At 48.8% G+C, this 27317-nt stretch overlaps 1 protein-coding gene across 1 annotated transcript in view; it reads right to left on the reverse strand.

Moving 5' to 3' along the window:
• The window catches only part of EDAR (ectodysplasin A receptor), a gene marked incomplete at both ends in the record, with an annotated part of 32986 nt that extends 17848 nt beyond the window's left edge, over positions 1-15138 (reverse strand). The window contains 4 exons of the mRNA XM_084235208.1: positions 6365-6450; positions 13009-13190; positions 14265-14387; positions 15088-15138. Of these exons, the coding sequence (XP_084091334.1) occupies positions 6365-6450; positions 13009-13190; positions 14265-14387; positions 15088-15138 (442 nt within the window). The remainder of the gene's footprint in view (positions 1-6364; positions 6451-13008; positions 13191-14264; positions 14388-15087) is intronic.
• Positions 15139-27317: the final 12179 nt, after the last annotated feature.

Consider the following 27317-nt stretch of genomic DNA (forward strand, 5'->3'; position numbering starts at 1 on the left):
CCTTGTGGCTTGCAAGGATAACCTGACTTCCTTTGACAAGCAAATAGAATACTGAAAAAGAAGTAAAGCTGGGTGTTTGATGAGGGGCTCAAGGAGCTTAAACTGTGTCTCAGAATAAAAAGACCTGTCGCTCTACTGGTGGATGTTTGTCATCTTTGTCTCTTCTTACCCCTTCCTGCCAGGAATGGCTCACTGAGGCTGGGTGACAGGGATTGAGATTGGGGACATAAGTATGCCTTGGCCTATGGTTTAAAGAGGATAGTGAATTGCCTGCACCTGGCAGCTGGGCTAGTCACAATGCATGCAGGTCACTGCAAGTCCGTTGTGCGCATGGGGATGCGCAGCGGGCACCTGCCTGCCCTTGTTCCTGTGGCATGTCGGGCCGCATTCTGCTCGGATTCACCAGACATTTCCCTCAGCTGAACTCTAGTCAGGGTCAAGTCAACAGTCCCAGGTTCCAGGGACTGGCAGGATGCTGTCTAGTGCTTCCTGATCCCTGAGCTCATCAGAAAAAAGTCTGTGCTGAGCATCTGAGGCTGAGAAGGGTGGGGGTGAGGTGGGCAGGAAGTGCAAGTTCAGGTCTGGGGCAGGTGCCTTGGGACAGTGTACCAGAACCCCCAGGGCCCTGGTGGCATGATTTCCAGGCTCTGCTCTGGATCTAAAGCAGATGAATTCAGCACTAGTAAAATCACTAAGGTATCTGGGAGGTTTCCCTCTTTTCCAGCAGTTCTGGGTACTTCTGGTTCCTTTAACATCCTTGGAATGGCTCTTTAGATGATATTTCTCACTGTTGTTTCTGTTGGGTGGTCAATTACAGGCCCACTTCCCCTTCCATAACACTTCCATTTGGAGCCCAGCTTTCAATAAGGCAAGGGGTCAGGATGTTGGAGATAATTCAAATCCTGAAAATAGGCAGAAATTTCCACAAAAGGTTTATATTAAAAGGAGAGAAAGTGGGACGTGGTTTGGTTTTTCTCCCTTCTGAGTTGGAGGCGGCACTGCCTCCCCTGGCAGGTACAGGGAGGTGAGGCTCAGATCTGTTCTCTATTCAGTGTGATGACAGGATTTGCTGGGGTCTTTGAGGTCTGTTATTCTGCATAATTCATATTGTGTGAATATTAGAGCCATGGATTCTCTACATGGGCCAACGAATTTGGATTTTTTTTAAGAGGCATGTATTTTTATTTATTTATGATTTATTTATTTGTTTTGTTTATACATGCACAGCGCGGGAGGGTGAGAGAATTCACCAGAGCCAGAGCGGGGAGCAGAGCAGGCAGAGGGACCGAAGTACACTGCTGAGGGGAGCAGCGGGCGGCAGGAGAGGTCTGTGCGCCATGTGGGACCCTCCTCCGGTGGCCGGGGAGCAGCCGGGGATTGAACCGGCGCCGCAGAGGCCGCGGGCAGCTTCGCAACCCAGGGCTCAACCGCTGTGCCACCGGGGAGGCCCAAGAAGTTTGATTTGTTTATGGAGCCTCGCGGTTGTCAATGAGGATGCTCCTGGGCTGTTGCTTTGACCCAGCACCCCCTAGTGGTGCAGCCTGCAAGAACAGGCAGCTGGGACCTAGTTAGCACCCCGCTGCTGGCCAGGGACCCTGGGAGCTCACTGACACCAAGTCTTCGACTCCACCCCAGTTCTGCTGTATCAGAGTCTGTTTCTTAACAAAACCCCTAGTGATGGGATGTACATTCACATTTGATAAACACTGTATTTGGAACCAATTTTCAAACTGATGTTTGGAGAGGCCCAAACTTCACATTTGAGTTCTGTCGCGATGGGGAGCAATGACAGCACAGCAGTCCTACAAACAGGCTGCATTCTCCAGACAGGCAAGCCCTGACCCGGGGGACGTGATCACTGACAAGTGGTAATAAAACGATGATGATGTAGCGACTCGCAGGGGCAAGGCCCAGCACTAACTCAGTGCTACCTTGGTCCTCTGTGAGGGAGGGCTCCTGGCTAGTTCGAGTGCCATATGCACTAACAGGGGTATGGGCAGCCACTGTGCAGGATGGGAGGCCGAGGGCCAAGCTGCACTGGCATCTCAGGCCTCACCAAGTGCCACGTGCAGCCCTGGAGTGGGCATGTCCTTAAGATTGGACACATCATCTCCTCACCACAGACTTATGAGACCCATTTTGTGGATGGGAAACTGAGGTACAAAGTTAAATAACTTTCCCAACAGTGGAAACTTGTAATAAAATCCAAGTCCGATACTATCCCTTTCTCTTTTGCTACACCAAGTTGTCCAGTATCATCACAACACAGACTCCTTTGCAAGGTCATCCTCAGGGGTGAGTTATTAGGATGGAGCAGGAAGAAAAGAAAACCAGAAAGCTTAGTTTGCACTAAGTGGATCTTTCTCTTTGATTTCACTGAAAAATAACTAAGGCCTTTGCTCTCACGTCCATCTAATGTTAATTTGCCAGGACACAGATGGATTGGAGGTGGTAAAGCATGGGGAGACCAGTGCATCCTGAAGTTTTTCTGATGGACAAGTCCCAGTGAGAGAGAGGGGTTGGCTTCATTCAAATTTCCTGGGAGTCCTCCCTGCCATGTACCAGCAGTTCAGGGGAGCGTTGCCATTCACCTTGCTTTGCACTTTCAATGTTGAAAATATGTTGTGCGTGTATGTGTCAGCCATCTTTGTATACTGAGAGGCTATTACTTTCTCAATTATACAGGAGAGAAAAAACAAAGTGAAGAAAGTTTTATGTGTCACAGGGTATTTTCCATTCCCTGAGCATCAGCTCTGAGTTCCAGAACATGCCCCTTTTCATTAGAGATGATGGTCGACTCAAAGGCAGGACCATTGCCACCAACAGCAGCCCTCCAATGAAGACTCATGCCAGTTGCTGGTCCAAGAAACTGGAATGATCGATTCCACTTGAAGCAAAACCATGTGGTGCTTTTTCATTCTTCTGAGGGGTCTTTGAATGGGCCACGTGGACATAAACAGTACATGGCCACTCACTATGGTGTCACTGCTCCTGCTAACAGCAGCCTCCCCATGTCAGGAAAGCAAGGAGGTCAGAAAATCTGTCCAAGTTAAACAGAAATGTAAATGCAGGAGTGAGTCTCCAGAGCAGGGGCCCATCAAATATGGTCCTGACACCCTGGGATCTTGTTAGAAACATGTTGTCTGCCCCACCTGGACCTTATAGGTTGGGGCGAAGGCCCAGCCTGGGGGTGTCCTGAGCCCTTGGGGACCCTAATGAGAATCATCATCCTACACTTCAGAGAGCGCACAGAGAAGTGCCAGGTTTCTAAGTTTGGAAGTGCAATTACACTGCCCAGAGAGGCGAGCTTGACCTCTGATTCCATTGTAACTGAGGCCAAGTAGTCAAATTGGTCTCATACGCTAAAAGTACAAGAAAGAAAAATCTTAGTTAAATTATTTTCTGAGACTTGCTTTTCCAGATGCAACGTAGGCTGGGGACATTAAATATTCCAAATAATTGTAACTCAAGCATATGAACAATTGGGATCGAGATCCTGTGACGGTCAGATCTCAGGTAGCAAGGGAAAGATTCCGCTCCTTTGTGGAGCACCAGGCCTCCCTACTCAGCAAGAAGTTCCAAAAGATGGACGTTGGCCCATTGCCCCTGAAGAATGAGGAGCAGCATAAAAACAGAGGAGGAAGTTGTCTCTGGGTCTGGTAACTATAAATTCCTTGTCCTTGCTCTGTTCCTGAAGACAAAACTAGGCAAAAGCAGTTGAGACCAAGATTGAGAACTTCTGTAGTGAATCACTAGCCCTGCCCTTGATGAGTGACACTGCCTGAGCCCCAGATGGCCACGAGTCAAGATAACATCGAAATAGAACATGTTGGTTCACATAGCCCCTGTTTTGGCTTTTGAGCAGCGAGCAGCACCTCCTCACCACCCACCCTGCTGAGACACTCAGGGTACTGATCAGTCCGGGACAAACATTTTCCCCTCGGTCGACTGTCACCCAGGCCTCTCCAGCCCTGTATGTGGGCGTCGGTGTCACAGTCGTCCTGGGTTCTGTGCCAAGTCCTCTGAGACTGTGCGCTAATATAATCCACTATACATCCACTCAGGTATGGGGGCGGTTTAGCTGCTTGGTGTGGGAGCGTTGGCAAATCACTTCAACACCGAAGCCAGCTTCTCAGCTCAGAGGAATAGGTGCTCTCACCATCTCCTGCGGACTCAGAAACTGAGATCCGCGGGGTCTGGCAATCAGCTGGAGACTCCAGGCTCCTATGAATGAGGTTCAACCCAGTTCCTGACTGTCCTGGGGTGCAGCTACTGATGATAGCCCTGTGGATTTCAGTCTTGGCATCTTCATGGAAGCTGTAGTCATAGCCAAGCTTTCTAGCTCTATCTGCTGACTCCAGATTTGTGGACTGAGAATCGGTTCAGAGGGAGGTCGAACCCATAGGTGGAGAGGATAAAATTCCTCTCCATGCTTGAGATCCTGATCTAGTCAGGATTCCACTCACCACAGCACCCCACGGACCTCATTCGTTGTGTCCCCATTTTCCAAATGGGCAAACAGTGGTCTGATGACTAGCCCAAGACACACAGCTCATTGGGACACAGCCAGGACTGGAGGCTCCCTGACTTGGCTTCTGTTTCTTTTATCACCTCCTTCAGGACTAGATTCTACAAACTCACTATGAGGCTTCCCTGGGTGCTCATTTTCAATTTAGCAATTAAGATCTGGGGATTAGAGAGAGAGAGAGATTTACTAATTTTCTCTCTTTTTTCTTTTTTAAAAAAGATTTATTTATTTATGCATACAAGAACTGGGGTATAGGCCAGAGGTGTGGGGGGCTGAGAAGATTCACCAGAGACAGTAGGGAGCAGAACAGGCAGACTGACTGAAATACACTGCTGAGGGGAGCAGTGGGCGAGGCAGGAAAGGTCTGCTGTGCCATGTGGGTTGCTCCCTGGCTGGCCGGGAATCAAATTTATGCTGCAGAGGCTGCGGATAGCTTCATAGAGCTGTGCTCAACCCCTTGCACCACCACAGAGGCCTCAGATTTACTCATTTTCAAAATCTCCAGGACTCAGGGACTTCGTTTCTCTCCCAGTTATTTCCTCCCTTTCTCATTGTCAGAAGAGAAAGGAGAGAGGCTCTCATCCCCGACGCCAGCTCTTCTGACTGCTAGGAGTAAGTGAAGCCCCCACATCTAGAAGGACCCTGAATGTCTGAGATTTCAAACAAAAGGTGTCCACAGAAAAGAGCTGCTTGTTTTTCAGATTTCAGATTCCTTTTCTAAAGGAAGTAAGTGACCTCTTCCTGTATGAGGACTCCAACCCAGAACTACCAGGCATTAAGTAGGTTTAGATTCCCTGGTAATGGCTGTGACTTCACCAGGACCTGCTGGCAGCCCCAGCATTGGGGTGCCTCTAATTAGTGAATCAATTAGAATAAGAAGTTAATTAATTAGGCAGAAAGCTCAGCTTTAAAGTCATGCTAATCTATTTTTGCCTGGCTCCTTGACTTAAGCAATTTAAAAAGGAAGGTGTGGCCCTTCCTGGCAGCCCTGCCCACCTTCCAGCACCAACTCCAGCTGACCCCAAGGACGGGGGACTCCCTCTTCTTGCTCTCTTTCCCTTCTCCCTTTTGCTCTATGGCATAGGTCCTTATTCTATTCTCCTTGAAAGACCGAGGGAAAATGGGGTGGGCGGAGTCAGGAGGGCAGGGTCCTAGTGTGGGGTCCTGAACTGTGGACGGCTGGAATGGAAGTGGCACTGGAGGGAGAGTGAGTGAGGCAAGTACCCTGCATGCAAGCCAGACCCCAGCCTCCTCCAGCTGCCCATCTGCACCCCTGCTCCCTTCCATGGTATCTAAGACAAGGCAAGAGACCACACATACATTCTATGAAGTGAAGGTTTCTGGCCCTTCCCAACAGAGAGATGCCCATGAGAATCAAACCAAAATGAGAGTAGGAGTGGAAGTGCCCCAAGTAGGATTCTGAACTTGACCATCATATTTCCTTGGGCCTCATCTGGCTATAGAAAAGATGTATGAGAACTTACAACTGCCTAGTGCCTTGCAGTACTTTGCATTTGTTCTACCTTCGCCTCTGTGAACTCTTTGGTCTTTCCAATGAGTGGCCTCAGATGCACAGGTCCACCACATTACAGATAGGGAAACTGAGGCCCAGAGAGGTCGTGTGACCTGTTCAAGGGGGCTGTCGGCCTGACTGACTAGCAAACCTTCCCTTACAGGCCTGCCTCCTCATGGGCCTGGCCACAGGAGCATTTCTATTTGGTCTCACTGTGGCTCATGTGTCTGGGTGCCAGGCTTGACCTCTGTGCACAGCACCATGTAACAAGAGCTGTCAGTGGTGACCCAGTCTGTTCTGACGGAAGGCTGAGGGGCACTTACATTCCTTGGTGTTAGGAGGCGCCAGCAGGCAGGAATAGCAGACCATGCCATAGATGTTTCTGGGTCTGTTCTCCAGCATATAGTAGCTACAGAGAGGGAGAGACAAACGAAGCAGACAGGTGAGCCGGACATAATAGAAGCAACATTACTGGGCATGGGCACAATGATCCGAGCAGGCGCATGAGACATGCACAATGAAAATCGGGAACCTCCCGGAGCAGGCAGCCCTTCTTAGCCCATGTGTTTGTTTCCCTGGGTGTTCCCAACATGCCTTAGATTGACACATTCTAGTTCCCAACACTGCGCCAGTTTGGGCTTTCTTTCCACCTCCTTCCCCTTTTGGTTCCTTTCACTGATGGATGTGTTGTGTGCGCGTCATCAGCCTTCATCAGCATCTGCCACCAGAAACACCTGCACACCCACCACCTGTGCACCGGCATGGCTCTCTGGGAACCTCACAAACCTCACTAACCAGGGAGAAGACCCTGTGGAAGGGGCGTCTCCTCAGTGGTGCCTGCCTCAGCCTGCAGCCAAGTGGCATTATTAACTGGTGACCCTGAGCACCTCACACTGGCACCTCTGAGCCCCCGGAGTCCTGATGGATGAGACTGAACGGAGGTGGCGGGCAGCACGTAGCTGCTGTGGACCAAGTCAGTGTTCACAGAGTCATTTCTGAGGACACTAGTGACAGCCTGAGACACAGTGTGGTCAGAACTGTTGTTTCCTCCTCAAGAAGAGCTGCCTGAAGACACCTACCTATATGAGCACTGGAGCTGCACTGAAAAGGACTAACCATTCAAGAAAGACAAACTCTTTGCCCAAGCAATGTTCTATGGTGTCCTTTGAGCTGCCAGAGGTCAGTGTGTCAGCTCCCAGGCCACCCTCTACCCTTGGGTCAGAGGTCTCCGCAGGCCACTACAAGGGAGGGGGCCTCCCAGGGGCTCCTAGCTCAGCTCCCTCCCTCCTGCAGGCTGAGGGTCCAGGCGCTGGGCCATTTTCCAGGAGCATTCCGGGGTGATCACGGAGCCATTTAGCCCATGTGAGAAGTGATTCAATAAAGTGAGCTAGTACTGTTTCTCTTATTACAATTCAAGACTTGAAAGACCCCTCTGCACTACTGGGTTTTTCTCTGGTTGCTGTTAATCTCTTTTCCCAGCCATGCATCCCCAGTCTCCCCAGACAGCAGTGCTGGGGGGCAGCTCTGGCTGAGGTGGGGGGTGGGAGTTGTCCCTGGATTCCACTCTCCCCAAGCAGGACCATCCCTGTGATGTTATGATTGTAACTGCTTGCCCTTCCTTGATGTCTTTTATCCTCAAATCTCTGTGCATCTGATAAACACTAATTAACCAAATGAAAAACACCCCACTGAGAAGGCATAATAGCCAGTTCTATAGCCTTCTGGAAAAAGCCTCATTCAAACACACCTCTGCCCCCTACAGAGGCCATCTATGCCCACAGCAGGAAGTGACCCCAGGGTCTAGGGTGGGCCTGTCCTCAGGAGGAGCATGAGGAGGCCTCCTAAGGGTGACAGACTCCAGGTCACCCAGGTCAGGCCTGCAACTTCCTAACACCCAGATGCTTCACCCTTTTATTCCCCTCCATAGCCAGCACATTCCTGTCCTTCTCTCCAGACAGGGAGTCTACCAGCAGGCCTGTATTCCCAGTGCATGTGCTGGGTGCTGAGGGGGAAGGCACTCGGTAAATGCTGGATGGAAAAATGAATGAATGACACCAAGTTCTTCTTCCCAGAGATTTAAAGTGCTGAGAATGAAGAGAAGTCCCGAGGGCATTTTGTGCATCTTTTCTTCCTTTTCTAAAACTACAACCACAGTTTAGCCTACCCTGTTTAATTCCTGGGTGCTGACCTCTGTATTTGATGATCAGTGGCCACCCGGGGTGGCGGGCAGAAAGCGCTTTGGCTTAGGAGGTGTCCCTGGCATTTCTGGGGGCACACACCTGGGGAACCCACTCCATCTGGGGCTTGTCTGCTGCCTTTTCCAGGCACTGCAACAGTCACACTGACTGTCCTTACTCTGAGGGTGTCTCTTATCCCCATAGGGGGCCCCAGCAACTGCCACTGAGCCTCCTGCCCAAGGATGCGCCCGAACCAAGATGTATGACATACGTAGTGAACTCAGTAACTTAAAAACTTAGTGAAGAGACAAGGTTAAAATCTCCGTGAGGCTGTTTCGGGACCCCCTAACTTGGATGAGTGCTAAACACCTCTGGGGTCCCTGGCACAGCATTTCACAGACCCTCTTCCTCTTTAGGACTAGCTTCAACTCTGCGTGGTGTACCTTAGTACCTCAAAGCCCCCTCTGTCCTCCCAGCACAGAGCAGTGGAGAACAATCCTTTAGCTGCTCCCACTGGACGGATTTCGCAGTGGGAAGCTAAGTGTTTGTTTAGGGATTTGTGGCTGCTAAAGGCTGCTGGGCCCCTTGTCTTTCCGTAAGGGTCTCATTTCCTACTCTTTGATCTGTATTTCGATTTTTGCCTGATACTTCTCACTTCACCTCTTCCCTTTACCCTTGCCATTTTTCAAGATTGGTTAAAGTGACTAGCCCAGTAAACTGATAAGATTCGGTTTAAATGGACCTCCAGAATCTTCTATATCGAGATTGGATTCTTTCAAGTCAATAGGAATATAGATTTTTTTTCCCCCGGAAGATCTCCTGAGCGTGTGGTAGATGATCTGAGCCATTGGACGGCTCTCTCCCCCGTTCCAAAGCGGGTGCGGAGGCCCAGCCACTATGCCCTCCACCCTGCCCCCAGTGGCTCTCATTCCGGCATTTGAAAGAGATGGATGTGGTGTGGACTCTAGCCAGCGGGCGCCTCTCCATGGGTAAGATGATGCTAGGGGGGGGGGGGTTATAAAATCGTGCTTCCTCTTTCCTCCTCTCCTTGTGCCTTTGTCCCTGTCCTCCCACACAGCCCTTGCTCAACAGGAAAGCCCCCGTGCCACTCATTCATTGTTCAGTGTCCCGGCCACGTTCTGATACGCAGTAGAGGCTGTGAAGAATGAGAAGTTTGCTGCCAAACCACAGAGGGGACTGTGGCATTAGGAAGACAAATCTGAGGCGGTCTGCATCCGCAGCCTGGGAGCCACATGTACTCGGGAATGAAAACAGTCTTTCATTGCGCGAACAGCGCCAGCCTGCCAGAACTCCTTGTAATCCTCCTCTGTAACAGGGCATAAGTGCTTCATTTTGTCCTTTAAGCCCAGGGTATGTAACAGGAAGCTGAGGGCTGGGGGCCACCCCATGAAGTCTGAGTTCATCCGAGTCAGCACCAGGAGGGTGGGGGCTGGAGATGTGGGGGTGGGGGCGGGGGTTCTATTTTGATGTTCTTTGAGGTTGGGAGTGATTTATCTGAACAGTTATACCACATTGCAGAGCCAAACTATACTTTTTCACATCCACAGAGGAATGTCAGGACGTAGGGATGTGAGTGAGCTGTGTCTCCAGCACAACATTCTTTACTCCCTCAGGGCTCCAACCTGGCCTCGATCTGGTGTGTAAGATACGGTGCCGGAGAAGCAGCTCGCTGCTGTCATGGAGCTGGGAGGAAGCCAATCAAGATTTCAGAGCTGGAAGGACTCCTCCCCGCCAGAGACACAGGCTGGCCCCACCATGTCCACAGAAGCCCCTTGTTTTTTGAAGCCTTTTGGAGGCAGGAGGATCACTAATGTTTCATTGTCACACTTCCTTCTGGTAACAGATTGGGACCAAGCAAATAGTCTGCATTGCCACAGAATCAGTGTTTCTGGCGAGCAGGCCGGCACCTGCAACAGGGCTGTTTATTGCTCTGGTCCCAGGGCTTGTCCATTCTGGTTAAGAAACCTTTGTGTGTCTAAGAATGATAGAAACAGCGCTCACTGCCTCTTGATAGCATCACAACAAAATTGCTGCTGAGTCTCATAGACACTGTGAGTCCCTGGGGGAAGACTAGCAATAACCGCTAAGGCTCCCTTTGCACCCGCCTCTCTTCCCTAGTGAGATGCCTTGGTGCAGGAGTCCATCTGGCAGTGGCTCCCGGAGATGACTTTTGGATCCTGCTCTTTAGCCTGTATCTTGACCCTGAGCTTCATGCCTGTTTATTTATTTGTGTGCTAGATATCTCCTTCTGGATGTCACCACACCTGAAATTCCACACACATCTTCTCCCTCCACCTCCTCCTCAGAAATTCCTTTTCCTCCTGTATTCCATGTCTTAGCAAATGGCACCATCGTGCACACAGATGGCCAAGGCAGACATCCGAGAGTCCTCTTCGAAATTCCCTTTGCCATACCTGACATGCACTCAGTCTGCCCCTGCTGCTAGCTTCCAACAGGTTCTCAGACATATCCTTTCTCTCCAACTGTCTAAACTTCCACCTTGCCCTAGTCCTCATAGTCCTCATCTTTGGTCCTGGGTTCCTGTTTCCTTCTTTTCTGTCGGGAGGATGGTTCTAGGGTACAGCCCTGCTCAGTCTGACACCTGCTTAGAAGTCTGAATAGTGACCTAGAGCAGTGCAAGCTAAAGACTCGAGTCTTCAGTGCTATTTTCCAGAGCTCTTTTCCTTCTCACTTTGGTGCCTTTGCTAGCTCTGTTGTATCTCTGATGTACCTTCTGCTTAGCCACAGGGACCCCGGCCCCAGTTTCTGCTGGGTGGCTCACAATTGGTGCTCTGGCTTGAGCACCTCCCCTTGGAGAACTGGCTTACTTCTTGATCTGACCAATTCCTCTCCATCTCAGTCTCCTAAGACATCCCAATCCATTTCCCTCACCACGGAGTGAGGGGTCCTTCCTCAACTTCTAGGACTCCATGTGTGCCACCTCACTCTCTGCTCTCTGGTTTCCTCGTCTCATGGTTCCACTGAAAGCAGAGACTTTCTTCTTTGTCTTACTGGCACTTACTTGAAAGGATCTTAATTCAAAGGTTTATTAAAGTGTGGGAATTCTTATGCTAGGTGTGGATGTCAGGAGAGATTCTTACATTGAAAGCCTCTCAAAATAAGGTTTTACAGGGGGTTATTTTTCCCCCCAAAGTGGGTATGGCAAGGTGTGTAGGCTCTTCCTTGGTTTATGTAGAGGTAATCCATGACACTACATTTCCTTATGAATCATGTATCAGTACCAATAAAAACCAATCAAGAAGAAGTTCTAGGAAGCAAGTACATTAGTAGGCTGATGCTAACCCTCTAGAAAGCCAGGATCCTATTGAAACCCTCTAACCCAGAACCAAGCTCCATGTCAGAGCAGGCCCTCAATGGACGTTGTGTCATTAGGTTGGAAAACATCAATTCTGCTGCTTGCAGCATGTTTCTTTTGATGGAGCTGCCATAACATAACCGCAACAACAACATTAAAAAGTGCTCACTGACAGAACTATGTTGTGTCACATTTTCTAGAAGAGTCTAATCTCTTCTGCAGAGCTACCTACTTTTTTACATATTGAAAAATAAGGTTCTATGATAAGCTTCCCTGCCTTTTTTTTTTTTTTTTTCACTTGAAAACTGTTTGAGTCACGCAGCACACCAGGGCTATTGGCCTGTGTCATCCAGCACATACTTGGATGTGCAGGTCTATAGCTTAGGTGTTAGGTCTGAACTGAAGACAGAAAACAGCAGACTAGAACTCAAGGTGGTGGAAGCAACGGAAATGGATGCTATTCAGTAATAAATCTTAACGGAAGTTTTCCTGCATGTTTGAAATATCTCCTGGTGTTAAAGAGTTATGAGTTTTTAATCTATTCCTAAATTGGTGTGTGTTCATTACTTTTTGTACTTCCTTCTTCTTATAGACTAAAGCCTAATGTTCTCATCAGGATATATCCTTATTTTCCTCTGCCTAATTTGATACAGCGACCCAGGGAAATAATATGTATACAAGCAGACTGTAAAGTGCAGTACACTATTCAAAAGACTGTTGTTCACCAGGACCACCTCCACCATCACTACCTCCCCGCCACTGCCTCTGTTTCTCCAGTCCTCACCACTGCTTTGGGTTTTTATCCATAACCCTTGCGAGCACCATGGCTTGTGGCCACTAGAGGGAGGCAGCAGCAACAGCTGCGGCTTGCTGTTTACTAGGTGTCAAAGTTATGCTTGTTCCAGGCAGAACTGCTGACGTCTTGCCTGGAAGGAAGATTTTATCTTTCTGTATTTTAGGCTAATTACATTTTCACTTTGCTTTTTTGGGAAAGGCTTTGATACATAACAGAATTGTGGTGTAATTGTCGGCATCAATGCCACCAATGTGACTCAAATATTCCTATTATTAGCTGTTATTCCCAGTTTTTTTCTAGAACACCAAAAACACTTTACTATGGGATTTTAGGGTTTTTTCCCCAAAGCATATTCCATCTCGTTGTAAATACTTGACAAATCTGTTTGATTTGTATAGTACAGACATTATCTCTCTAGGGACTGCGAAGTAGAGCCGGGTGGACTTCAAGTCCTGTGTAAGACAGTGGGGTTTGCCATTCTAGAAACCAGGCTTCCTGATTCCAGACATATGCCCTCCTGGTTGAGCTGCCCCTAGTAAAACAGGACGGTTGGCAGGACTGAGTGACAAAACTTCAGGTTCACGCTGGCAGGGTCTTCCCTAGTGTGCACCAGAGCTTCCTGCAGAAACCAGGCCTGGCCCCGTGCCTCTTGCTTACCCAGGGAGACAAGGTCCACACTCAGCGTCATTCTCCATGTCTCCCGGCGTCAGCACCGTGGCCCGGAAGAAGCCTTCACAGTCTTTGTGGCGCCTGCATATCTGGTAGCCTCCTTTGGAGAACTTCTCTGCTGGGCAGGGCACGCAGCCGTAGTCCTCATCTTTTGTGCCATAGCCACAGGACTGGCAGAGGAAGAGGACAGAGGACATGGGTAAGTTCGGTGCATCCCGCCATGGTCAGACCCGGGGCCCTTGGGTATACCTTGGGTGTACCTTGTATTGGGTATAATGGTCACACAGGCACACCAGGTGCACTGGGCACAGTGGTTGTGCTGAATGTACTGGAACTCCAGGCACACAGCTATTCCTAGAAGATTCCCTTGCTGGACATTTGCTTCCTGACCTAGCCCAACAAACTCTCCCCCCATCTCCAGCTCTGAGTGACACCCTTTCCCAGTGCTCTGGGGTTCAGATGCTGCTCTTCTCCTGAGAGCCCCTGAACAAACTCAATCAGCTACAGGGATGTCTGTTGTGATGCAGCCCATGGTATCTGACTTTTCTTTGCTCTCTATATGCGTCCCAGGCACAGAAACCATGCACATTTTCCTTAGCACTTAACACAAGTATTTGCTTAGCTTTTCCCAAAGGAGAAGGGAGATTCAACACTCAGGAATAACTGTGCTGCTGACTCATTTTCAATTCAGACAGCCTGAAACTTAATTAAAGTAGAATAGGAAAGTATAGGCACCCCTTGCTTTATTGCAAGGTTTGTGGTGATCCTGTGCACAGCAAGTACATTGGTGCCATTTTCCTCAATTTGCATCTCTGTGTCACACTTAACATTGCTTTTTTTTTTTTTAAGATAATATAATGCTATTGCACACTTAATAGATTACAATGTAACTTTCATATGTCCTGGGAAACCAAAACTTAACACAATTCCCTATGGTGATACTCACTTTATTGTGCTAGTCTGGAACCAAACCTACAACACCTCTGAGGTGTGCCTATAATTGTCATTTCAATCGATGCAAAACAATTCCTGAGAAATGCTGCCATCTCTCTCACAAGGTAAGCACAGTTCCTGTGCTAATATCTGTTCCAGCTACCCAATCCTGATGTGTACACACAGCCTGCTGACCTAGCCCTGCCACAGGAGAGCAGCTCCCTGGGTGAGGGTCCCCACGGAGCAGGGGCCGTCACCAGGTTGGTGCTGTGGCTGGAAGGGCCACAGGGCCTTACCAGGTAGGGCCTTACCAGGTAGGGCTCCTCGCCCGGCCCGCACGGGGGACACTCGTGGCACAGCCCGGTGGTCTGGTTGTAGTACTCATTCTCGCCGCAGCTGGAGTATTCCGCTCTGGCTGAGCACATCAGGGACACCTGCCGCAGAGAGGAGTCGCTTTGGCTTCCGCCTCCATGCCTCCTCGCAGGCACACACTCTGCCTTGGGATCAGTGCCCTAAGGCTACTGGGGGAGCTTGGTGATGGGGGTCCTGCTCAATGCCGAATGTCAGTTAATATGCTGGGTGGGCACCCCGCTTCCCAGAAGCTGGCCTCGCCCTGCTCCTTCTATCCCTTCTTTGAGGCCTGATCCTGCTCTTCACTCATGAAAACTCTGCTTTTCACCATGACATGGCCCCTCCCTGAGACCCCGGCACAGGAGGTCTCCCTTAGTCTCTTAGTAACACCAGGTGCTCTTCACCTTGGGGGTCCTAGGGAGGGAATCCTGGGTCTTTCTCAGCTGACAGACCCACTATACTTGTCATGCAGGTGTTGGGTTGTGGATTTCGCACTCAAATAAGCATGTGAGGACATTTCTATCCACGAGACCTGGCCAAGGGAACCACAACCCAGAGAAGTCTAGCGTGAAGCTGGGGTGCTGTTCAGTGCTTTGTCGCCATTATTGCACCCTCAGATGAACTGGTATGGGAGGTGCTAGGACCACTATTCCCACCTCACAGCTGTGGAAACTGAGGTTTACGAAGCCAAGGGAGCTGCCCAAAGCCGTGTAACTGCCGAACACAGTCTGGGCCAAGCTTTTGGGGCTAGAGCAGCATGGGCTCAGGTTCTACCCCACTTACCACAAGCATGGGGAGCCAGGGCGTCTGCTTGCAATCTCCCACGTAAGCCATCCTCTCACTCCGGTGTTCCTGAAAGACACGCTTCGTCAACACCAGTGATGCCAGGGGCTTGAGGCCACCAGGTCTGACTGAGCACAGCCCAGTTCCCTCAGGTTGGTGGTCTGCATTCTGTCCTGGTGTGATGATGCCCCTCTCCCCAAAATCCCCCTCCTTCTTACCCCAAGAAATCAAAGCAGGGGTCAGTGCACCTGAAAAGATAGGGCAGGTTGTAAGTTGAACCATGGGCTACTTGCACTGACTTCCCCACCTGTCCCTGGGCAGGGGCTCAGAGGAGGGGCTGAAGCCCATGGAGGGCCTACTGTTAGAGTCAGGGATGATGGCCAGACAGCTTGGAGAACCTGGGGCTCCAGATAATCCTGCTCCTCTGAATCAAGGGGATTCCCGGAGACAGTGCCAGCAACCAGAATCTTGCCCGCCCCCCTCCCACCATATATCTAGCCCCCCAGCCTGCTGTGTGGGCATTCCCTCTCTGTTAAGGAGGGTCATTCTGCATCAAAGTGATTAGAGAATGCATGAGTCCAGCTACTTAATTTTATGGCTGAGACAACCGCAGCCCTGAGAGTTCAGTGACTTGCCCAAAGGTCACACAGCTACTTAACGACAGAAGATGGCTACAGCCCAGCTGCTTTTCACCAATTACTAAGTTAGCACACTACTCTCAAGAAAGAAGTGTGATTTTCTGCTTTTCCATTTTCGGAATGGGGAGAGCTGTGTTTGCAGCTCAAAGCAATCTTGCCGGGGACACTGGTTATACAAATGGTGCACTCGTGTGATCATCTAAATTCGCTAATCACCACCTTCTTGGCCAGTTTTCTTGCTTTGATGCTGGGGATGAATTTGTGACAAAACAGCCCATTTTCTTTGAATGACTGGGTTATGTGAGGAAATTTCCAGACTCAGCTACAGACTCAGTCTCGAAGTCAAGAGTGTCTCAGAAAGCCCCCTGAGACCTTGCACTTTCTGAGTCCTCTTGTTCTGGGTGAGAATTGTAGGGCATGAAAACCAATAATTCCTGACACCATGAATGCAAGCTGTGGAGGGCCCAAAGGGGGAGACCAATGGATGGGGAATCTGGGGCTTTTTTGGGGAGAAAAGTCCTGAGCTTTATCATTACCACATAATATCCTGAAAGCATTAGCGAGAAAAAGATTATTTACTGAAAATAAATAAGATAAATGTCAGAAGGAAGGATACCATGTAAATTAAGAGTTGGAAAGGGCTAAGAGTGGGAAAATCAGAGCCAGGGAGGGGAGTGGACCTGGGGGGTGCAGAGAAGGAAAATCCTTGAGTATCCATATGAGTGTTTCCTAACGCCTCCAGGATGTAGCTCAGGGAGATTTCTGGGGAGAAGCTTTTTTAGGAGAAGCCCCCCCAAACATAAATGTACAGTAAGAGGCCACCGAGTGACAACAGAGCTTCAAGTACACTGCCTTTCCTCTTCTGCTTGCCTGCCAGGGAGTGGCCGCACCCACGTGTCCCACAAGGACAGGCTGGGGACAGTCTAGGCAAAGCCTTAAGCTATGTGCCTGTTTATGGTTACAAGGAACAAAATAATCCAATGGAACATCAGTCCTGTGGAACACCGTGCAGGGGCTCTGCAAAAGAGGGCTCGGGTTTGTGTTGGTAAAGGTTTCTGTCCAGAAGCCCCCTCTAGCCCTCATCTGCAGTTTCTGTTCCTGTGGTTTTGTTTCCTATGCATGGCCAACCGTGGCCTGGAGATACTAGATGCAATAAGATATTTTAATAGAGAGACCACATCCACATACCTTTTATTATAATATATTGTTATCATTGTTCTATTTTATTATTATAGATTAAAATTTAACATAGGTTTGTGCATATTGGAAAAAATCATAGCATATAAAGGGTGTGGTACTATCCACAGGGATCCACTGGGGGTCCTGACGTATTCCCCAATAATATGTCAGGGGAACTGCTATATGCAGAGAAACAGATCTCAAGTGATAGCTACTAAAATTTCAATAAAGATTCTTTTGTCAGGAAGTGAAAGAGGGTAGGGGTGACGAGGCAGTGAGGGAGGATTATGGGGAGCAAGTCATCTGAATGTTTTAGAATATTACACATGAATTTCGTGATCAGGAAAAGGTAATAAAGACATTTGGCTTTGAGAAGAAGCTTATATGTGATTGCTTGCAGCTGGGGGAGGGATGTCTGGGGGTGCTCTTATGGGAAAAGCACATATTGGAGACACTGGGGGAAGAGAGAGGGCTCCAGGGCCTGGATCCTTCCAGGTCTTTCCCCTGTTGGTGCCGTTACCCTGGAGGGGCTCTTACCCAGTGAGTCACATCAGGTGGCCTTGGGGGATGGTCAGGTTTCCAGAATCTCTTGAAGAGAGCTGCCTTTTCCTCTTTCTAACACTGCTTGCAATTCAGGACCACATTTATGTTTAAACAACACTAAATGGACTAAGGCAAGATGAAAGCAGCCAGCCACCCCAGCGGTGAACTCCTGGGTGTTTTCCTTCTAGCAATGGAGCAAGCTGGGGCAAGCAGGGTGGGGAGGTGGGGGCGGCATTCTGCTGCCTGCCAGATGGGAAGGGCAAGGTGCAAACAGGACCAGAAAGGGAGCTTAGGAACCAGCTCCCGTGAGACCAGGCAGACCTTGGCTGCAGGAAGCTGGGGTGCAGAGGATGGATATCCACTGAACTGTCAGACTGGGTCAGAGGCTCCCCCAAGGAGAGTTGTGGGGCTGGAGGTCTTCCAAGAACAACACTAAGGGTTTCTAATTTAATTGACTTCTAATTATAGGTGAGCCTGGGAGGGCTTCCCTGTAAACACTGACAAAGTTTGGGCCGCCGCACCTTTGTGTCAACCAGGAGCTCTTATTGAAAGGTTCATTTAAAATGTTCCCAGGCAAATCCAGGGAGACAGAAAAGAAAAAACAAACAAATACACAAAGCAAAACAGAAAGTCTGCGGCTTTAGACGCATTTCTGTCATGCCTACAATTCTCCAGGAAGGAAAGTGGGGCCTGGAAAGTCAAAGGCATTTCTGGGGTGAGAATTCACTTCTGAGGGCTGACTTGCCTCAGAGGGCACTGTTCTGCACACAGGGACTGACCCTGATGCCTGGGTGAGACATCCCCACCTATGACCTCCTGGTTGTTTTTACTTGGGGGTTCCGGTGCAAGGCAGCACCCCTGCCGAGGTACCAACAGAAGGAGCTGAGTCCTCCCTAAGACAGTGATGTAGAAATGGGCCAGGCAGCACTGACATGCCTCTTTCCATCAGCCAATGCACAGGCCACTTTACTTGTGGCATTGGCCAGCTAGTGAGTGGTCCAGTGCAGGTTTCGGGGGTTGCAGTCCTCAGGTGGGTCCAGCCACACTGGCTCTGCAGATGCATTTTCCAGGGAGCATAGTTTCACCCTTGTTCCCTGATGCCCATAATGGCTTTCATGATCCCACGGAGACCTTGTAACCAGAGCATCCTGGGACACAGGCCACATGGCGCTTTCCAGAAAAGCTCTGCTTCTCTGTTCACTGCTAGTCATCCCTAGTTCAGCACTTTTCCACCCACTAACTAGACTGATCTGCCATCATTCCTGCCTCAACACTTTCCAACAAGAATAAACAACACAACAATGAAAATAACAGCTTTGAACACGGAACTCTGCCCTGTGCCTCAGCACTGCCTGGGTTCCATCCTCACTGCTCTTCATGAAGCCTTAAGTCAAAAGTCCCGGGTGTGCAAGCTGGAGCTACAGATCCAGTAGGAAGGACAGAAGCTGCAGGAACTACTGTGTATTTTGGTTTTGTGCCATCTTAGGATCTCAGCTAGTAGGCCTGCACCCAGTGTTAACCACACAACGGGGAAAAGTGTAGTGTCTGAAAGCGAGGGCCAAATCACATCTTGGGCAAGTTATGTACCCTCTCAGTGCCTCTATTTTTTTTTTAAAGTATAGGAAATATTTTATTTTATTATTTAAAGGTTTTTTTTTTTATTTTTTATTCCTCATACAATTGCACCCCCCTTATTTAGACCTCAATCCCACCTTTCCCCGCCCCTCCCCATAGTGTGTCTCTGGTTCATAGTTGTTTGTTGATTTTGATTTTTTTCTTTCTTATAGTTATTCTTTTTCCTGGTCCCTTATTTAGGTTTTCTAGATTCCTGTTATGAGTGAGACCATCCGGTATTTTTCTTTTTCTTTCTGGCTTATTTCGCTGAGCATGATCCCTTCCAGCTCCATCCATGTTGCTGCAAATTGCATGTGTTTATCTTTTTTGATTGCTGAGTAATATTCCATTGTGTATATGTACCACATCTTCTTGATCCAGTCAATGATTTTAGGGCAACACTAATGATAAAGGACTGATCACAAAAATCTACAAATTGCTGATGAGACTCAATGAAAACAAAGAAAATAATCCAGTCAAAAAATGGGCAGAAGAGCTAAAAAGAAACTTCTCCAAAGAGGAAATACAAGTGGCCGACAGGCATATGAAAAAATGTTCAACATCACTTGTAATCAGGGAAATGCAAATCAAAACTACCATGAGATACCATCTTACACCAGTGAGAATGGCACATATTTAAAAAACCAGCAACAACAAATGTTGGCGAGGATGTGCAGAAAAAGGAACTCTCCTGCACTTCTGGTGGGAGTACAGACTGGTCCAACCACTATGGAGAGCTGTGTGGAGATTCCTCAACCTAGTAAAGATAGAGCTTCCATATGATCCAGCAATTCCACTCCTAGGTATTTACCCAAAGGACACAGAAACATGAATTCAAAAGGGCATCTGCACCCCTATGTTTATAGCAGCACAATTTACAATAGCTAAGCTTCAGTGCCTCTATTTTCTTATGCACAAAATGGGCATCTGGAGAATGCTTAGCTCCCATAGGGAGGGAGGCCTGAGAAGTCCTGGTCATTCCCAGCATGAGGGTTCCTTGTTATACCTTCCCTTCATGGCAAGTCTTTGAAACTCTGGAGACATGTACTGGGGAGGATAGCCTGGAAATTCCGTGTGCATCTTGCACATCTGCCTAGGCCTGACAGTTCTACTCCCGCAGTTCCCTCTAACTCTAGAACTGAGGCAGAAAAGGAAAACAGCTATCTTCTAAAACCTAGAAACTGCATGACTTTGTAGTACATAAAGCTTTGCGCACATGCTACAGAAATTAAGAATCTATCAGGATAATAGTTTGAAATATACTTGGGCCCAACCTTTGCAGTTGGGCCTCCATCAGGAGCTTTCTCTCCTTGGTGCCTCAGATCAACAGGCAAGAGCTTGGCACAATGTACGATGTGGGTAGCTCATGGAAACGAAGCCCCCAAGAAACTTGTGGCTTGTTAACACTGACTTTGGAGTTGAGTTTTATCAACTCTGCAGTGCTTTTATATCCACTCAAACAAATTTAAACATCTTCAGTTTGTCCCAATTCTGGGCTCGAGAGAGGGCTCGTGGAATTAGATCCAGTTTCTGCCTTCTGGGTGACTGGAGACTGAAAGGGGTCACGTGGCCATCTTCAGGGGCTCTCCAGGTGGTGCCCCCAGGATGAACACCCTGGGTGTGCGGGACAGGCAAGGCCTGGTTTGTAACATTTAGCTATTGCTGTGCTGAAAATACTCTGTCTGTGGCCTTTGCAGCTGCTGGTTGAAGTCACCCTGAAAAATCACTTAATGCAGAGCTGGGAGGGATTATTGGAGCTGCTGGCAGTGCCACCTCAGCAGGGCCTCACTTGTTCTCTCACTTGTGGCAGGGCAGGTGGTTTCTCACCCGTGTCCTGCAGTACAGGTAAGAGTTACCTAGGAAAGAGCTAGGGAAGGCTCTCACAGGATGGGGCATCAGGGCCCCCCCCCAGCCTGAGGTGAAGTCACAACTAGCTGGAGGCCTGAGAGTAAGGTCAGAGGAAGTCAGGACATGCAATGGCCTTGGGCAAAGTCTGTGTGGTGCAGCAGAAGGGGTAGCAAGACCAGCTGCCTGTGGCAGTGAAAATGGGGAGAGCTGTAGGGGAAACCTATGTCATAATGTGACCCACAAACATACATACTCACACAGCCAATATAACAGTTGCATGAGGCATTTGTGTTTACTGTGTGACAGCTTTCTGGGAACACTACAAAGGTGAGTGGTGACAGAGACCCTGGGAATCAGAGGACAAGGTGACAGTGACTCAGACTGTGGGAGGAGGGTTGATTTTCTCTTTTCAGAGTTACCGTGACAACAGCAGAAAATACTGCCATCTCTGGGACTGGCTTGGAAAGAACCACCATGCCTTCTTCATTAAGAGCATTTGACAGCACCCCTCTCTGACCCTGGTTCCTAGGGGGATCGGTTAGATAGTAGGGCTCCCAAGCTCCCAGTTCAGGATGGGTCCTTGACCCTGCTCTCAGCCCCAGGCTGCTGCTCCCTGTTGGCCACAGCCAAGAGCCATTTCCCTAGATAACATCCTGCCTCCAGAAGGTTCTCTCAGAAGCAGTCTGGGTTATTTTTAACCCATCGATAAGATCATACAAACAGTAGAAGGATCTTATGTGTTGAGAACTCTGAGTGTTGGCTTTGCCTTGGGGAGTAGATGATGGTAACATCTGTGAAGTATGAGGAAACACTGTTTTCCACAAGCCTGACTTCAGAGGTGGCAGGACAGGCTGCCCGGGCTCCCAGGTCGTGACTTGCTCAGCTCTTTGCCCCTGACTCTCAGCCTGCGACACCAGTGCAGATGGGAGTAGAGAGGACTCAGCCTGCCCCCTTCCCTGCCAAGCACAGACTTGACCCTCCCTAAGTCTGGAGTTAGCTTGGGGATTCAGACAGGTTGAGATGAAGGTAAAATCAGAGGACGACAGTAGAGAGAGTAGTTTTGAGTAGTAGCTGAGAGTAGTTTTCCTCGAGTGTTGGGGTCCCTGGGCCAGCAGCAGCAGCATCCCCTGGAGCTTGTTCTCATGCAGAGCCCCAGGCCCCCTGAAGCCTTGTTGCCCCAGAATCTGCATTTCCAGTAGACAAGGGGGTCAGTAAATACACATTGTTTGAGAAGACCTTACTAGTCTCACTAACAGGCTTGCTTCATTCCCTCTTGGACACAGAAGCAAGGGTTTCTTCCTGGGCCTCTCCCTCCATTCTGACGCTCTCCCCAGGAACAAATCCACCCAGCCCTGAGCATCAGGCTCTGTGGTTCCTGTGCTTTTGCTAGTCCTTTCATTCATCGTTTCTTCAAGAGCGATGGTGGAGCGCTACTGTGAGGAGCCCTACAGACCCTGGTCCTGTGGAACCCGGGGGCAGACAGGCAAGGCCTTTGCCTTGTTTGCTCTTTATCTGCCCAGGGGGCTGATGCTGAACACAGAACTCTACAGTTTAAGCCACTTTCTGAAGCTCTATGGCTTTCTCCCGCATGCCCAGCTTCCCGCTGGGCAGCTGCCTCTTGGATGACCTTTCCCTTCCAAGGTGTGACTCAGTCTCAGGGGATGCTTGCCAACTCTGCAGTTAACATGACAGTGGGCAGAAGTGTGCTCACATCATCATCTCCTTTGGGTTAGTAGATAGCCCAGCATGGTATTTTTCCCTTCTTTCACCTTGGTGGGATCCTCTTTGGATCCATTTGACTTCCCTTGACTGGGAAGATATCGCGGCTCCCCAGAAGGTTCGACGGTCTGAGGTACTGCCCACTCTGAGTCTGTAGGAAGGTGCCAAGGCAGTGGGGTGCAGCAGGGGGTGTGAGACTTTGTAGAAAAGGCTTCAGTTATGTTCTAAGTGTGCAGTTGAGGGCTCCCTTGTCTTTGACCCCTTCTAGTCCTCCTGGATGCTCACCTGCCAGAGGCTCAGAGGTGGTGTTGTCTGACTGTGTCCCTTGGTCCTCGTCGGGCTGCAGTGAGTGGGGTCAGAGGCCCCATAGGCCACCTGGGGAGCACAGTGCTGCCCTCTGGGTGGCCTCTATCATAAGACAGGGGACAGGGGACAGGAGAGGCCTGTGGCCAGTCCACCGTGGTCCTCAGCACAAGCTGTTTGGAAAGGCAAGACACTGGCAGCTTGTGTTCTGGGGAAGCAGCCTTGGAGCCTGCTCCCTGCTCCCCGCCCAGCCAGCACCCGCCTCTTCCTGGCCTCCCACATTTGCACCCCCCTCTTGCAGAGGGACGCCTGGGGGGAGGCTGCTGGTGGCCTCCTCCCCACACAGCAACAGGATTCCTTGCTCCTAGACTCCCCAGAAGGCCTCCACATCCCACCAACAAAGGCAGACCTTCTTTCACCCTCCAGCAGCCCAGGGAGGTCATTATCAGAGCAGCTGAAAACACTTCCATTTGATGTGATTTATGGCTCCACCACGCTTCCTTATCCTCAGTCGGCTAGGGCTAATTAATGCTAGGTTGTGAGGGGATTAGCTCATTCTCTTTTCTCTTATGTTTTAGTTCAATCTGTTTTTTTCACTGGAGACTGAAAAGACTGCACCCTAGGGATGTATTCCGGAGGGCCCTCCTAGGGCAGTGTGTCTGGGCCCAGGGGGAGCACCAGGGAAGAGACTCTCAAATCTTGTCAAGACAGCAGGTACCTCTCCTGAGGGATGCCAGAGGAATAGAGATGGGGCTGAGAGACAGAGGGGGCACTGGGCACTTTAAACAATATCAACCTGGGTTCCAAAGGCCCAGTCTCCACTCTCATCACTGTGCCGAGAAACCTCTACTCAGATCTCCTGGTGAAGATTTCAGGGCTACGAGGGAGAAACTGGCCTCCATCAGCGCCTTGGTGTGCGGCCGGTAGGGTCCACACTCTCAAGGACATGGTCTCTCAAGGATGTGCTTTTGGGTGAAAATATGTTATCTATAAACATGCGCATAAGTACGTGGGTATGACGTGTATAATTTTTTTAAAGATCCAACATATTTCCTTGTCTGTTGGAGCTGTTTGTTCTGCTGCCACCTGGACGCATAGGACATGGGACGGTTTACTCCCAAGCAGTTCTAGGACTTCTGGTTTTTGCTCAACCTGTGGTGCCAGAGTCTGCTGAGAGGCAGTGATGGTTTGCATCATAAAATGCTTGATGCCTGTTAAATTCTAAAAGGGTCAACAGAGTGCAGGCGTGATGGGTTCTCAAATAAAAGTTGGAGTAGCTGCTTCTATTTTCCTGGCACTTCGGGGCAAGTGGGGAGCTAGGCAGGGAGAACAAGAGGAAGAGGGAGAGGCACTGAGTGCTGGCTCTGGAGTCACCACTTGAAAAGGGGGCGAGGAAACCCCCTGCCATGCTGGCAAAGCACAGACAGGGCCCGCACAGTGCAGGCAGACCCATTCGGTCCCTGACCTTGGTGGTCCCTTCCCGAGAGATTTTGACAATCTGGCAATATGAGTTGAAAGTTTAAAATGAGTGAACCCAAGTTCATTTGTTAATTTTAAATGAAATAACACTAGAAAACACATATTCTAGCACACATAAAATAAATATAATGCATGAAGCATTTATTTTTGAGCTTTTATTTCTAGCTTTTATTTCAAGCATTTATTTCTAGCTTATCTTTTGAACAATCACTACTTATACAAAGAAGCATGTTAAATTAATTTGCATTCTATACGATCATGGGCTCTTCAGCAACAGTCCAGTGAGGCAGCAGAATGTAGGAATGTATTGCAAAGGCAGTATTTTGGACATTGCTTTTCACATCTCATCTTTCACCTTGACTCAACTTTTTCTGTCAGTCTTTATTTCCCTGCATATAAGCCAGTGATCATAGTAATTGCTTCTGAAGTGCTGCAGATAGCCACTGCCTAGAACATTCCCTAAACACCAAAATTATTTTCATTGTTTGTCACACAAAGTTTGGGCTTCTCTGAACATCAATGGCATAACTAAGCAGGCACTGTGCTTTGGTGTGGAGAGAGAACTGGAGCTGGAGTCCAAAGGAGAAAGAGGCTCTCGCCAGCCTTTGGAACTGAATGTAACTTTTAGAGGCCACTGAAGTCTTGAAGGCTTGCTCATGAAAATAGCATGGCCAGGAATTTTCCACACAGAAAAGGAGAGTAAGAGTGGTTAGCCTTGTCCCAATCTCCTCTTATAAAGATTTGTGTTCACAGTTCCACTTCTACTTCACTTAATGCCTCAGAGCCAAACTGATCTTACAGAAGTACTGATCTTGGTGAAAATTTTTAAAAAGTAAGCCCCCATTTTACTGTCTTATTGAATCGAGAGAAAGCATTTTCAGGTTAAATGCAGAATTTTATTCACTAAAGTACATTGCTTTATTTATTTATTTTTTTTAAGATTTATGCATATAAGAACTGGGGTACAGGTCAGAGGTGAGGGGGGTGAGAGGATTCACCAGAGACAGAGTGGGGGAACAGAACAGGCAGACTGACTGAAATACATTGCTGAGGGGAACAGTGGGCGAGTAGCGGGCGAGCAGCAGAGGTCTGCTGCGCCATATGGGTTGCTCCCTGGTTGGCCGGGGATCGAACTTGTGCTGCAGAGGCTGCGGACCGTTTCATAGTGCGGTGCTCAATCCCCTGCGCCACCAGGGAGGCCCCACTAAAGTACATTGCTTTAAATTACAAAATGCAAGTGTTTCTAGGATTCATATAAATGTAAATATGAAATTTTGTTGAGATGTAATAGCCATTTTCCAGCAATTTAATATATATGCCATCTATCCTTCCCTTTGTCTATCTGTTCTGCCATTGATCTATGCAAAGATCTGTGCATCATCTACCCATCCATCCATCCTCCCATGCATCCATCCATACATACATGCATCCATCCATCCATCCATCCATCCAACCATTCACCCACTCACACACCCACTCACCCACTCTGTTGTCTATCCATCCATCTTTTAATTCAATTGTCCATCCTTCTAGTAATCCATCCTCACAAGCAATATTTATTGAACACTGACCCCAGACCAGGATGAAAAACAAATAAATCAACACAATCCCTGACCTATTGGTGCCTTGCAGTTTGGTGAGCCCACGAGAAAGGCAAACATAACAGGGATAAACACAGAGAAGGGTGCAGTGATGAATGATGGGTGCAGTGGGAGCACCCAGGGAACATATGTGAGGTGTGAGGAAAATCGGACCCACTTGAGGAGGATGTAAAATTATGGTACTTATATATTTTTAAAAAATGTACCCTTAACCAGATCAACAAACCACACATTCATAGGAGACATGCTGGCCCTGAGAACTGACTCTAGTCCCTGCATCATTTCCCATGTGGACGTGCCTGTCTGCATATGGGCTCCCACAGCCGCAGCGGTCAAGCTCAGAAGCAGCTTTTCTCTTGCTCAACTTACTACATGTTAGTTCCTCACTCATACTGTGATGAGGGGATTAGAGGTTACTGTGTGGCCTTTGCGTCTGGGCTTTCAAGTAGCCCTGAGTCCCAGATGGAGACTGGAGAATAGTGTCCCTGATCCATGGAAGGGAGGAAGGCCAGCAGCAAGCCAGGAACAACAATGGGAAGGTAGAAAAAATGTAGTAACAGTGTGCGCACATCCCATTTGGGCAATGTCTTCCCTCTGGGTCACTGCTCTGTCCTCTTTTCCTAGCAACAGACACATGAGTCACTTCCCAAACCTCATTCCAATAAAATCAGGAACTTCTCTCATTTTCTGTCAGGGGCCTGTGGTGCTAGATGTCCCTCAGTTCATTGTCCTTGTTTCTTTACTCAGTGATGTTTGGAAAACAATATATCCACTCAACCCATATCATCACCCCCAAATTCAGCTATTCCTGTGGCTGGAGTCTACTAGGGAACAGTAGGGAGTGATGGAGGGAGGCTGCTGCACAAATGCATCAACTGCACCAATTCTGCTTAACAGGAAAAGCAAACAAGCACATAATAAACAATTACTGTAAGACACACTGCTAGATCCCAAACCGTGTCAGCCAAATAAAAAACATTAATTTGGTGGTGAAGATATCCTGTAAGTAAAGGAAGTTGAAGGAGATAAACTATTTATTGACACTGGGATCAATAGATTCTAAATTAACTATAAACCTGTGGTTAGCAATGAAGCCAGGAGGATCTAAATGATATTGCTATTATTCATCCCTGAGGGTCTCTCAGAGAGTTTGCTGCTACCTGAGGATTGTTGTGGGTAATTGAGAAGGCTTCTGCATAGATGACGAGACTGGTGGGGGTGGAAGTGTCTCTTGAGACCGCTGTCTGGAGGAGAGGTGACGCCCATGGAAGGCAGGCTGAGGGCACACAACTCTTTAACACTGAAT

This window comes from Talpa europaea, assembly GCF_964194135.1.
Source record: "Talpa europaea genome assembly, chromosome: 6".
Taxonomy (NCBI): Eukaryota; Metazoa; Chordata; class Mammalia; order Eulipotyphla; family Talpidae; genus Talpa; species Talpa europaea.